We start from the raw sequence: 14,796 nt of genomic DNA, 5'->3' as shown, positions 1-14,796 counted from the left end.
GTCTGCCAAAGCCAATGTTGTGATTTGTATGTTGAATAACTAGATAGCAATCAGCTGCTCGGAAGGCTAGAGCTACCCTCAGATGAAGCAAAATGATGGTTCAAGCTAATCTGTAATCCTCCAAATTAAACTACATGCCCCCCCCATGTTTTGGGACAAACTTATATATGGTTTAACTCCAACCATGTTAATACATCCTTCATTACAGAGGTCTATGAAAGTTGCGGAGGGACTGATAATACTTTAATTGGTCAATTAGTATTCACATAATGAAAGTCATTTGAAAGATAGCTTCATTGACTTTCACTTAGGAACCAATGGAAATGGAAAGTAACAGATGGGCACTGGGTAGGCTAATTGCATTACAGCTCAAGCTAATTGTTGTGTGTGTGTGTTGAGTTGATCAATTTATAACTCCAAATAATTGTTCTTTTTCCCTTCAGATCCCCCAAATCAGTTATGCTTCAACTGCCCCAGAATTAAGTGACGACAGGCGTTATGATTTCTTCTCACGAGTGGTCCCTCCAGATTCCTTCCAAGCACAAGCAATGGTGGACATAGTAAAAGCATTGGGGTGGAATTATGTCTCTACATTGGCTTCTGAAGGAAATTATGGAGAAAAAGGCGTGGAGTCTTTCATGCAAATTTCCAGAGACTCGGGTAAGTGAGGAATGATACTGTATCCAGTGGGCAGCTGTGGGAAAAGTGTATGTGTATAGATCCCTGCCTAAACAATGCCATAAATGTTTTCTGTTCCTATGTAAACATTTTATGTGTAACAGTACAGTTTTATATGTATGTTTTATATGTAAACATAGATGGACGGTGGTGTAACTATGCCTTAAAATGGCACTCAGTTCTTTTTACATTACTTCAGAATGGTTCTAGCTGAAATAGAAAAGCTGTGGACAGGAGGGGAAGAAGTTATTATGGGTAAGGGGGCATGGAAACCCTTTTGTATACAAAGAGGCAAAGGTTAAAATATTGTTATTTTTTCACAACACTTGTTCAGTTCCCTCCGTTTTGCTCTTATGTTGGCCATATTCCAGTCATCTGGTGTGGAGGCTGATTTTAATGAGTTACATATTTTTGTTCCACAGTTTCACTTGACTTCTTTAATAACTCTTGGGTGAATACCATCTGGTTTGGGTGACTTGTTAGTTTAGTTTGTTGATTCATTCAAAACCACCCACTTTTCTCACCTCTCAGTTCTTCTACTGTAATGTATAATTGGGGAGGGAGGATGCAATAGTAAATGCAAGCTACAGTAAAGATCGTATGCATTATGCACTTTCTTGACGTTGCTTTTGACTTTATCTTTAATGTACCATTCTTGAGAGCCAGTGTGGTATAGTGGTCAAAAAATCTGAGTAGGGCTTGTATGGGGGGAGAACAAATTGAAATCCCCACTCAACTATGAAAGTCACTGAGTAGCTCACTGTTGCTCACTTCTAACCTCACCTACCTCACAGAGTTATTGGAAGGATCAAAAACAGAGGGGAAAATTACGTAAGCTACTCTGGGCTTTTTGAAGGGTAGGTAGGAAAAATGTAGTCAACTGATAAAGGTAAAGGTAAAGGTTTCCCTTGCTCGAAAGCCAGTCAAATCCGACTCTAGGGATGTGGTGCTCATCTCAATTTCCAAGCCGAAGAGCCTGTGCTGTCCGAAGACATTTCCATGGTCATGTGGCCGGCATGACTAGATGCTGAGGTGCATGGGAAACTGTTACCTTCCCACTGAAGTGGTACCTATTTATCTACTTGCAATTTCTTGCTTTCGAACAGCTAGGTTGGCAGGAGCTGGGGCCAGAGACGGGAGCTCACTCTGTCATGCGGCACTCGGGTCTCAAACTGCTGAACTACTGACCTTCCGGTCTGCAGTTCAGCATCTTAACCACTTGATCCACCGCAGCCCCAGTCAACTGATAGAGAGGGTTATAGTGTTGATGTCTCATCACCTTACACCTGCCCAGTCTTTTTTCCCTGTGCTACATGTAAAATAATTTGATACATTCCTTTTGGGGATTCAATGATGCTGATGCATTCCTCCTCATTACCCAATCAAGAACTTCAGCTGGGCTTCAATTTTATGCATATATGACACTTTTCATTTCAATAAAGGGAGCAGATCACTACTCTCAATACTTTGAGTATGCAAGGCTACCCCTGTCAAACAAAATGCAGGGGAAAGCCTTTGTAGACCAGGTATCCCTATACGAGTCCAGGTTGTTGGTATATGGTACATTTTTATTTGTTTGCATATAGTGAGTCTCTTTTCTAGTTATTTTACGCTATCACCATGATATCTCTTGCTCAACAATCTCAGTTACTGGAATCTTTGGGAATCTGCATTTCCCAGGGATCCTGGTGACCGGGAGAATTGAAGCTGTAACTTTCTAGCTCCACCCAAAGAAAATAATTACCAGCTCTGGGTTGGGAAATACCTGGAATTTTTTGGGGGGGTGGAGCTTGGGAAGGGGAGGGACCTTAGCAGGGCATAATTCTATAGAGTTCACCCCCCTTCCAAAGCAGCCATTTTCTCCAGTGGGAACTGATCTTGGTCATCTGGAGATGAGTTGTAAGTGGCAGATCTCCAGATCCCACGTGGAGGTTGACAGCCCTATCCAATGAAGGGTACAGCATCCACTTTCTGGTTTATTGTTCTCTTTATTGTTTGTTGCCAGCCGCATCACTATCAAATATTGAACCAGGTCAGTTGGGGCAGATGACAAAAAGGGAGGACAGAGATTTGGGAAGTGAAATCTTGATAACGCTGTAGTGCTCCCAGTGACATTCTTTGATGCACCATGGAATTCTGAGTGGCCTGAGGGCTCATTGACAGTGTAATATATTTTTCTGATTTTTGAATAATAGGTTTAGATTATTCAGACAAGAAGAACTGGAAAGAGCACCCTCATCTCTAGAAAACACCACTGGGTGAGATGAACCATTGACCTACTACAATGCTGTTCTTCTATTACCCTCAACTAGACTAAACAAATACATGAAAGTGGGTGCAACCTTTAGATATTAAACTTCAGCAAGATTTACCGGGGTAGGCTCATTCTCTAGCTAGATTTTGATCTGAACTAGGTCATGGAGCAATTCTTCTATGATCTCAAGAGGCTGCACAAAGTTTGTGTTTGTTGCTGATGTACTTAGCTAGCTCCATGACAGCGGCAGTGACTGCCTCTTTGCAGATTGCTGACATTATCTGGTAAGATGAAGAGCATTTGCATGATCACTGATGCCCGAAACTGTCATTGAGTAATTAAAAGCATCTTATTTTCCAACCTAATCCATGTAAGAATGGCAGCAGTGATGATGCTGCACTTTGAAAAACAACATCTTAGAAGGATGATGCTCAAATAATTTCAGTCTGTTGACATTCCAGAAGATGCTGGTATTTGCATGTACTTTCGCTCAATGTCTGAATGCATATTTATTGGGATTAAATATACAGTAAAATGCTAGAAATGCAAGTGTGGATTGTAATGGAAAACACAAACTAGACACCCCATACCAAATTATTTGTTACATTTTTCACAGTGATGATGAATATGGCTTTTTAAATTTTATATCTTGTCATTATGTAGCAATGGCCTACTGGTTAATCCATATGTCGAAATGTTAAGGTTACCAGAGTTGCTGGTAGAAATAATGAATTGCATCTCTTAATTACAATGCTGAATATGTGATGATCAATGATCCCTCTAAGCTGTGGAGCCTTGTGAGCAAAAATTCTACTTTGTGAGCTACTGGTACTAAATCTATCTATAAAGCTCCTTGTCTTATCTTGGGTTACTATCCCTCAGTTTAGCCTATCTCATAGCAGTTTCCTTGATGCATACATACCTAGTATGTATGCCGCTCTGAGCTCCCTAGGAAAGTCTGTGGCTAAGATATAAATTTGATAAATAGAAGCATCAAATGAGAAGCTTTTCATACACACCCTGCACTTTAATATCATTTACCCAGCGAATATTTTTAAGAAGGTAGTTCTAATCAAGGGTTAGGAGGACTAGTCTGCAACAGAAGTTGTCCAGTCCTGTCTAGTCTCTGACATGCACAGGGAAGAAGATAGAGAGTGGGGCAAAACATTGGTAAAAGATTATTTAGTAAAGAGTAGACATCCCCATCCCACAACACAACACAGCATCCAAGGAGGAAAATTATGCATGGGTAAATGGTCATAAAATCTTGCAGATCTCCTGACTTGCTTCTGACAAAAATGTTCCCTTTCTGTCCTAAACACACACAACCCGCTGCCCATGTTGGTCCAGCACTCATTTCCACGCTTTCCAAATATCCGTCTGAAAGAGGTTCTATTAATGTCCGAGGAACTTGGCAACAGTAGCTGTCCTCCAATCTTTGCTCCTTTCTAGTTCTACTCATGATGAGTAACCATGTACAGGCAGCAAGACTGTGTTAGGAAAGGCAATATCTCTACTCAGAGCATGGACACTTCAGCCCCACAGATCTTCTTGTGCTAGTTTTACTTGTCATGTTCTTCCTCACCACCCCATCCATCCCTGATTGCTCAAGCTGACCCCAGGCACACCATTTCATACTACCCATGAAGATGAAGTGACTTCAAGATGCCTTTTCTATATGGCCACACCTGCTTCTTCCAGAATGCTTCCGTGAGTCTTCCTGTTACTGTTTAAATGGACCTGCTGCTGTTGCAACAACACTGCTTCAGCCAGGGCCATTTCCAGAAAGATAACTTTGGCTGGGTATTGTGGATAGCACACTAACAAAAGAATGGGAAAGAGAGCAATATTATCTATGCCTCATATAATTGGTGGCAGCAGGAGCTGCTGCTACTGTTCTCTGGAGAATATGAGGGCCTCCATTGGAAAGGCCATCTCTGTAGGCTGTATTTCTTGAACATTTCTTGTTCTTTCTGAAGGCCTAATTGTACTAAAGCATCAGTTTAGTGGGAAAGAGCAAATTGTGTAGGTTTTCATGTCTGCTGTGCTGAGAAAAGCACACATTTTCTTTTCCCTGACCTATTTATATCAGTATAATGTAAGAGGAGACCATTTTCTCTTCTGTTATGTTCCATCTTCACAACCATATAATAGATACACTCAAAACAATCTGCCTTTTTACTACTTGGCTGGGGGGGGGAGGTCCTGGTGGGAGACAGTAATTATTTCTGACTGTTTACAGTTAAGTGTAGCACAAAAGTTGGCATGCAAGCTGTAAGTTTTGGGGGTTGTTTTTGTTTGTGGTAATCTGTCAGACAATGAGAAGATTCTGCTTTGAAATATTCTTATTCTTGTTTGCATGACACTTATACCAGTCCTTAAAACCTTTGACAAGTGCAGTAGAATGATGGGAGAAAAATTGGATGTAGGGCTTGTAATATTGTACCACAGCACACATTGCCCAAGTAAAGTCAATTTTCCTATCATGCCCCAGCAAAAGCAGTGTAAGGTATAAGCTAGGAACTTGTCAGTTTCTGCAATGCTTCATTCACAACCATCCTCACTGTTTTTGATTCAAAAATCCGTTTCTATTTCCTTGTCCCCTTGTGAAAATACAATCCTCAAGTCCTTATTTGGGGGCCAGTTTAGTTTTTTTTTCCTACCATTTTTTCCTGTTAAATTTTAATGTTACTTTTGCCTCAGTTGTATATAAATGGTGTGCAAATGACAAAAGGTAATATAACATGCTGTCAAAGCCAAAAAAAGAGTTGGAGAATCAGATGTGAAAATCAAAGGTGATGAAAATGGACAACATGAAAGGACTATGAGCAACATATAAAAAGAAACACTAATGCTGTATTTGTATAGCTTGATCACAAATGTTCCAAAATTTACATTTCAGTTTGTGGAAGCGGAAATACCTGACTTTGCAGCTTACCTAAGACAATGATCATTCATAGATCAGTGGTCAGTGGTTGGATTGGCAAAGTAAATACAGGAAGAGCCTGTGTACACTTAGATCCTGTTCTGGATTTAATTATTTTTAAATGGAAATAGTAGCCACAGGATTGCCTGCATGAGATCAGAACTGGAGAAGGGAGGTATAACCCTTCCCTATGCAATTTCCCCCCCAAATGGAGTAATTTCCCAGAGCTGGTCTTTTGCCCATGGGGGTAAAACCATGGGGGTAAAAATGTTTACCCATGGGGGTAAAAATGTTTCCACCATGGGCTAAGTAGGGAGGGATGAGAGAGGAACCAGTGGCAGAGGTGTTTCATTTGGCACCATTAACAGACACAAGAAGGAACTGTGTAGCAAATATCATTGCCCTGCTGGCATAAAATATAGCAAGGGGACTAATATAGTAGCATCACTGAGGAATATATCTGTAAGGGGCAGAATCCTGTAGGTTTCATATGAAACATGTGCTGCTCTGAATAAATTTCTTCTTTAAGTATTGTAGATTCATGAATCACAAACTGAAAAGTACTGAGACTTACTAGTGATTTCAGCTCTCATACTTTATTTCAGCTCAGAACAAGACGAGAGTACCCAGCTCGCAGGCTGGTTTATATGTGCACAAACCCCGCTCCCCAAACACAAGTGATTGGCTATTTACAGTGGCCGAGAGTTCCATAGGCTCTCGGCCAGGAGCCTAGCCTGCTGATAGGTGCCTGCTAGGATCCACTTGTTCCATTGTTACTGAGAGTGAAGCTTGGTCGCTTCGCCTGACCGCGTGGTGAAATGGCCGCGAATGCGGTCTGATATGGATACATTACACAAACTTAAATAAGAGATGGGGGGTATCAGTGGCAACTTTGGGTGACAGCATAATGTTATTTCTGGGTAAAAGCTGGAAGTGATGTTGTGCCTGTGTAGGAATTTCTAAAAGCTCTATGGTTTTACACAAAAGTCAGAAAAATTGAAATAAGATTCTACGTGAAGCATAAAGTAATAGTGTTAGCCAGGATACTTGGTTATTATGCTTAATATTTTCTCATTCAGATTTTCTCAGAATCAGAGTCATTACCTGAAGCTATAATAAAGACTGATGGACATATTTTTCCCAGAAATGTTGTGATGCCATCACACAACAGCATCTCTGACCCCTAGCTGGCAAATTGCAGTAATCAGAGTGAATTGCAGTAATCAAGCCTGGAAGTGACCGCTGCATGGGTCACTGTAGCTAAATCCTAGGGAGACAGATAGGGTTTCAGTAACCTAATCTGCCTAAAATGGAAAGATGTGAATCTGGCGACTGCAGTAACCTGTGCCTCCATGGAAAGGGAGGCATTCAGTGTTACTCCCAGGCTCCTCACTTTCTGGGCTGGCACCAAAGGCACCCCTTCCAGCATGGGAAGTCTGATACCCACATCCACTCCCCCCCCCCAACCCAGGTACAGGACCTCTGTCTTCAATGGATTTAACTTCGACCAGTTCTGCCATAACAATCAGCCAGTGCTTTCTCCAGCCCACCAGCCGAAGTGGGGGGAAGGGAAAGTGTTTACATTTAAAACACTTTCCCTTGCTTCTGGGGCTCATGCTTTAAATACCTTTCCTTGGCCAGGGAATCACTCTGCTGAGGCAGCAGCAGCCCCAGAAGCAAACACTTTCTCTTCCTCGCCCAGCAAAGGGATTCCCCGAATGGATGCCAAATACACTGCATCCATTCGGGGAATCCCTGTTCAGCCAGCCGAATCACATTAGAGAATCTGATTTGGCTTTCGGCAGGCCAGAATAATGCTGAATAAGCATTATTTGTTTTGTTTTTTGGTTGTCCAAACCGAATGCACATCCCTACCTCCCTTCCTCTCCCCACAGCAGACACCTTGTGAGGTAGGTGGGGCTGAGAGTGTCCTAAGATCACTGTGACTGGCCCAAGGTTACTCAATAGGATTCATATGTAGGAGTGGGGAATCAAACCTGACTCTCTAGGTTAGAGTCTGCCACTCTTAGCCATTACACCACGCTGGCTCTCCTGCTCCCCTCTACATAGTACAATGCATGTACGTTTGAATGTCTAAATATGCCTATGATGTGTCAGTCTGGTTGACTGACAGACCTTCCCTTCTCTTTAATACACAGCTTATTTTGGTAGACAAACAGATGATAAAATGTTTATTACCGTCACCCAGACATCTGTGTCCAAATTACCTGAAATTCTGGGTTGTTTCCCGGGGTATCTGCCAAAAGGCTTAGTTCACAAAACTTGCAGCTGGGACTAGAGATCATCAGTCTTCCTTTAGTTTTAACTCCTGCTTCCAGAATCAAAAGACTTCAATTTGTCCTTTTCAGAGTTCATAATTCTTCCCAAAATGACTTTTATTATGGGTACTTCAAGTTAGTTTAGATCTATCTTTGTGACAGGGAGTAGAGCTTTGAATTGCACACAGTAGCCTGTGGAATTTATAAATTACGAACATTTTCTAATGATGGGAAAACTAAAGGACAGTTTGAGGTTATTAATAAAACTACCAGACACTTAGCTCTTAAAGATTATTTCATCTCTGATTACTTTTGTTAATTAATAAGATTTGTTGCTGGCTAAGAGGCAGCACGGGATAGCCCGATCTCATCCGATCTTGGAAGCTGCGCAGGGTCAGTACTTGGAAATGAGACCACCAAGGAAGCCTCTGCAGAGGAAGGCAATGGTAAACCACCTCTGCTTCTCCCTTGCCTTGAAAGCCCCTTGGTGGAGTCACCATAAAGTTGGCTGCAACTCGATGGCACTTCACACTCACTGCTGGCTAAAGGGTTAAAAATAAAGACTACATATACAAAAAAGGGAGACTGTAGTCCCAATCTGGCTTAAAATAAGTCATTATTAAGACTGCAATCCTATGCACTCTCATTTGGCCCATTGTCCATAGACAGACTTACTTCTGAGTAGGCATGCCTAGAATTCTACTGTAAGTTCCACTGAGAGGGAATCTTTAGGAACTGGCAACAATGGCTTGGGAAATTCCTGGAGATTTGGGGGCAAAGCCTAGGGAGGGGAGGGAGGTCAGCAGGGATGTGATGCTATAAAGACCGCCTTCTGAAGCTGTCATTTCCTCTACGGGATCTGATCTCTGCAGTCTGGAGGACAGGCCCCACCTGGAGGATGGCAACCCTATCCAGATTGTGAATGCTGGAGAGTGAGATTGTAGTGCAGAGCATGCCACTTCAGACTGCCGGTGGTAGTTTCCGAATACTTCTCTGTGGCCCCGGTCACACGGGAGGTTTTGGCCCACAAGAGGGATGGATCGGGGGGGCAGCAAACGGGCGCGATCACACCGCAACATCTGGGAAGTGGCGCACACCCGTCCCCGATCCGTCCCTTCAGGCCGAAAATGTGCAGTAAAAAAAACCCTGAGGAAATAGTAGGACCAACCTGTAACGCCGCAGCAAGTGCGGCCGTGGGATTGCCGGCGCGCCCATCTTCAGGAGCATTCAAAGCTCCCGGCCGAATTGCACATGCGCACACATGCACAGCTGGCTGCCTCGCTCTCCCTTCCATGGCTTCCCCCCCGGCATCTGATTGTGCCGGGTAGCAACTGCGCGGCGGCTCAGGGGATCTGTCTGATCCCGCCGCCATGTGTCTCTTTTGGTGCGACTCTAAAAAGCCGCACTTTGGCCGTGTGAATTTCCCCCGTGTGACCAGGGCCTTTGTTCCTTTAAAATATGCCCTTGTAAATAAAAACTTGCAAAGCAGAGAAAAGGCCTGGAAGTTGGAATGGGACCTTTCCTTGCTACTGCTCTCTTGGCTTTTCATGGTAGGGGAGTGTTCAGAAATGGAATCACCTTCCTACAGTATGGAGGGGTACAGTCTGTTTCGGTATCCTCACTCTTGTCATTTTATTGTGCTGCATTTATAGCCTGGGCTTTGTTTGTGACTAACCTGTTCTGTAAGTTTTAACAGGATTCAGTCATGACTAATGTTAGGTGGATTGGGGATGTGGATGTGTAATGTGGAAAGGAAGACAGCATTGGTGCGATGACAATGACTGTGGTGAACATCCTTCCACATAAAGATTTTTCCTATGGATCTAGGGGATTTTTAAAATATGAATTTTATTGAGAAAGCTGATTCTCCCCTCACCACACAACTAACATACGTATGCACAATAAAACAGAACAGTAACTTTCAGTAACTTTGATCTCTTTTTTGTTAATTTATAGGTGGAGGTTTGGCCGAGGCATGGTTTCTTATCACATACTGTGCATACAAAAATGTACAGTTAGGAAAGTGAAACTCCTGAGTATAATTTATAGTTCATTTACCAATTGGTTTACCTTTTTTTGTTTCAAATTGCTCGTGCCTTTAGGCAGTTGCTAGGACACTTGGGTCTCCAGAAGTATCCCTTATGCTTATGTATGTTTTACTCTGAGGAACATTTTACAGAGTTCAAAGAGTAATACTTCCAAGCAACTGTGTGGCATTCTTAGGCCCCGGTCACACGAGCGAGATAATCGGGGGGGGGGGGGAGGCTTTTTTCCTCCAATGTTCCCCTGAGGCTCCGTGCTCAGGCCATCAGCCGCCGATCACACGGTGACGGTAAAGCATGGCAGTGAAGCAGTGCTGCATTTGTGTGCATGCGCAGTTCTACATTTGCGCACATGGAGGCTTACAAAAAAAATCTGGTGGGACGCGGACAGGCGCCGGATGCGACGGGATACCAGCGCTTCCCCTCTCACAAAGCTGTTGAATGGTTCCAGACTCTGCCATCCTAAGCAGGTTTATTCAGATTCATACTCAACAGGTCTCCTCGGTAGGGCAGCCAGCTGCCTGCCCCCTTGCCACCATTCATCTGGCTGGCAGGGGGACTTACAGGCAGCAGGGGAACGCCTAGGCCACTGACGCAGTAGTGACATCTCTTCTGGCTGGCAGAACCACACATCTCTGGCCTAGGCCTCCCACTACCACCAGTAAATTTTCCCCACCCCCCACTGGTTTTCAGGTGGGACCTCGCAACCCTCCTCCACTGTGGGGTTTGCTTACCATTCCATGGGTATTCTTAGAACTGCACAGCAATCTCTGTAATTTACGTCTTTAAAAGTGGGAAACAAACTACATCCTTCCCCCTAATATACCCATGGTGGGCCTCAGTACTTCCACTTCATGGAATCAGGTTGGTTTATCTGTCATGGTTGTCTGTGTCCATTAACTTCTCAGCTATTGCACCCATGCAATTGGTTCCTTGTTCAGTACTGTTAGTGCTTTCACAGCCCCAAATTTCCATGTCCTTCATTCAGATTCAAAGCTAGGCATCACTGAAATTTATTGAATTATGCAGTGGGTGGAGAAAGTGGATATAGAGAACTTTCCCCCCCTCTTCCATACTAGAACTTGGGGCACCCAGTATAGTTGACAGGCAATCAATTCAGGACTGACAAAAGGCAGAAGTACTTTAGATGATGGGAATTAAAATTGTGGAGTTCATTGCCAGTTGATGTAGTAATGGCTGCAAACACTGATGGCTTTAAAATGGGTTTATACGGATTTGTGGAGGGTATGCCCATCATTGGGTGATAACCATGTTGATGATTAAAGGAAACTTCCACATCCAGAGGCAGAAAATGTCTGAGTGCCAGTGTTAGGGGGCAACCTCACAGAAGTTCTTGCCCTCTGTACTCCGTTTGTTGGCCCTCCAAGGCAACTGATTGGCCTCAGTGTGAAATAGAAGGCTTGGCTAGATAGATAACTGGTGCGATCCAGCAGGGCACCCCTTTTAATAGGCCAAGAATTAGGATAAACTGAGTGACAGTGACTCCTCAATAGGGTTGCCAGACTCCAGATGGGGCCTGGGGATCTCCCGCTTTTACAGCTCTCCAGCTGACAGAGATCAGCTCCCCTGGAGAAAATGGCTGCTTTGAAGGGTGGATTCTATGGCATTGTATCATGCTGAGGTCTCTCTTCTCCTCAAGCCCTGCCCTCTCCCAGATCCCCCCTAAAGCCTCCAGGTATTTTCCAACCCAGAGATGGCAACCCTACTCCTCAATTAAGTGGTTGATCTGCAACTTGATCCCTACTTTATTACTTGGGTAGATCAGAGTCCTGAAGTGCAGCCACAGTAATTACCAATATTATTCTTATTCTACATGTAGCTGCTGGTGCATAGAGCTACCGCTCCAAGCATTTCAGAATAACCAAAACCAGAACATCATTGTTTTATAAGGTAATCTACCAAAATGTAGAAAGGAAAGAGGCTTTCAGAATGTATTTCTAGAACCTACATTCTCAAATCCAACTGTGGGCATCCATGCAAGACACATAATTTGTGTGGTTGGTCTTCTTGATGTATCATGGCTGGAGATCAAAGCCTGGGAAATAGATTTTTATCTCAAGAGGATTTTCAAGTCTGCCTTCTATAGCCTCACATTAACACCAGTAATTTTCAAGAAACTGGGAAAAGGATGACTCTGTCTTCCTGTATGACACCCGTTGTAGTCTTGGTCAAAGAAATTCCATCAGAACCAAAGCAGGAACTAAATTTCTACAAAGGACCTATGAGTGGTGGAAAAGTCCAAAAATAAGGCAAACTTCAACAGAAAATACAAAGGAGCTCTGAAATACTGCTTTGCAAATATCTCTGGCATCCTTTATTTTTCAAATAACTTGCAATGCAATCCTAAACAGAGTTACACCCTTCTAAATTCAATGACTTCAGTAGATTTAAAAGGGTATAACTCTGCTAAGACTGGATCGTTTAAGCTGCATGTCTCCTTGGAAGAAAAGGTGGAATTATGAGTTTTCTAGTGTTTCCTAAACTGGTATAGGTGTGTAATACTACTAATTACAGTAATCCTTGGATTGAAGCAGCTCACACACTGGTGTTCTTTTAATTTGTGTCAGCCTGTTTTTGCTTAGAAAGCAATATATAGACGTATGGTACATCTACTCTGACTGTAACACTGTAACACTGACCTTGGCGTCTTCCTAATTATTTATTCACTGGATTGTATGAATTCACAAGACGTCTTATGCCTCGGGTGCTGGGCAAAAAGGAGGAGGGAGAAGATGCAATCCCATCCATCTATCTATTCATCCATCAATCATGTGCTGACGCAATGAACATAGTGAAGAGCTCTCTTCTCTTATGCCTTGAAAATAAATATCTTCACGGAGCTGCCACATTTAAAAGCTGAAAATTCTCTCAAATGAAATAGGAGGGTAGAAGCTCTGTATACAGGGTAAAACTCTTTAACAAGAGGCATAATTTATGCTTCTACAGTTTTCAGTATATTGAATGATTCTTTTCTGGTTGAGTACATTCTAATGGACTGCACTTCATTTCTCTCGAGGGTTAAATATAGTGCATAGTAGGGTATAAAATGTTAATGATGCAATCATTTATGTGCAGTTGCATATGGAGTTTTCCAAATGCATTTCCCCCCTTTTAATCACTCTGTTCTGTAATCCTTTATATTAGTGCCCCTTTTACATATTGCAATAGTAACAGAGGAGCTTCCTCATAAATAAAACGTCCCTTCTAATTGCATTTTAAATCAGTGGTACTGAAACCTTCACCAGATTTTGTCTGCCATTCATAATTAACTTTTCTTTCCACCTCCAGAGTATGAACAATATCCTATATTTTTGTTTTCTCTGTTTGCATGCTACAGTTGCAGAGAAATCCTTACTGAATTTTTTTGGTCTTTGCCAACAGTGAATACAAGAACACTTGGTTGTATCCCACAGATCCATTCTGTTAATGGTGGTGCTTCCCCCTTCCGCCAGTGGAAGGGCATAATGAGGCAGTGGTTGGCCCCTGGCACTGGAGAGAAATGTTGCTAGTAGCAGGATGGATCCATGGACTCATCCCAGTAGTAGTGATACACAGTCCAGGTTGTTCAGTATTTTCATAAGTTATTCTGTCACTGATCTCACAATGTGTCTTTGACTCATTTTATGGCCTACACTGATCTGTGTTAGGTGTACAGTTTCTAACTAAAACTACTGTACCAGTCAGTGGTTTAAAGGTGTTTTTCCCCCCCCTCCACCTCCCTTCTCAATGCATATTGATCTGATGGATTCTGCATATATGTTGAGGTCTCATGATTGTCCCCTGTTATAGCTCTAGCTTCAAAACTGTAGTAATGGTTTTGGATGCTAGTTATTTCACCACAATTAATATGTTAATGATAAATGAGTGGCCTTAATTTTGGCCACTACAGTGAGGGAATTTTTTGGAAATCAGAAACTTGTGCAGGTGTCCCAGCTCCAGAGAAATAGACTGAATTCCTTGCATTACACTAATTATCTGAGTGAAGGTTGGGTTATGTTCTGATCCTAAGGCTTAAAACATTTTACCCTCTCAGCTGGGGTGGCGTAACATTGTTGGACTAGGATGTGAAAGATGAGTGTTTCAGTCCCCACAGTTTCATGTAGAGATTGACAGGTGGCTAATTATTCACTCTTGACCTCAACTGACCTCAGAATTGTTTTCAGGATAAGAAATGGGGAAGGGGAACCATGTATGTAATGCTGAGATTCTTGGAGGTAGGAAGGAATTTAAGAAGTATTAGATAGCTTTTTAAAAAAGCCTGCAAAGCAGCTTACAAAAATTACTTCAATTAATGAGATGATAGAAACAATGGAGAAACATGCATGAAAAAGCATATTGGCTGCAGTCTTCAGAACCCTCTCCTGAGAAAAAGCCCCAAGGAACAAAATGAGATTTATGACTGCATAGAGAGCTGCTTAAGATTGCTCCTAAATTCTCTGAACCATTTGGACAATCCACATCCTGTCTCCTTTGGCGATATTGTACTGATTGAAGGATAAGCTGCCTTTTGTTTGTTTATTTCATTTATTTAAAACATTTTTATGCCACCTTTCCTTCCAAATAAGGTCCCCAAGGCAGTGAACATGAAAATATTTG

General features: G+C 42.5%; 1 protein-coding gene across 1 annotated transcript in view; it reads left to right on the top strand.

The window, feature by feature from the left end:
• Positions 1 to 443: 443 nt before the first annotated feature.
• GRM7 (glutamate receptor, metabotropic 7) overlaps positions 444 to 14,796 on the top strand; it is a gene marked incomplete at its 5' end in the record, with an annotated part of 458,890 nt that continues 444,537 nt past the window's right edge. Inside the window, one exon of the mRNA XM_015412693.1 lies at positions 444 to 660. Within this exon, the coding sequence (XP_015268179.1) occupies positions 444 to 660 (217 nt within the window). The remainder of the gene's footprint in view (positions 661 to 14,796) is intronic.

Source organism: Gekko japonicus, unplaced genomic scaffold, assembly GCF_001447785.1.
Source record: "Gekko japonicus isolate JY-2015 unplaced genomic scaffold, Gekko_japonicus_V1.1 scaffold588, whole genome shotgun sequence".
Classification (NCBI taxonomy): domain Eukaryota; kingdom Metazoa; phylum Chordata; class Lepidosauria; order Squamata; family Gekkonidae; genus Gekko; species Gekko japonicus.
Note: the sequence above shows the minus strand (reverse complement) of the source record. Positions and strands in the feature narration are given on the sequence as shown.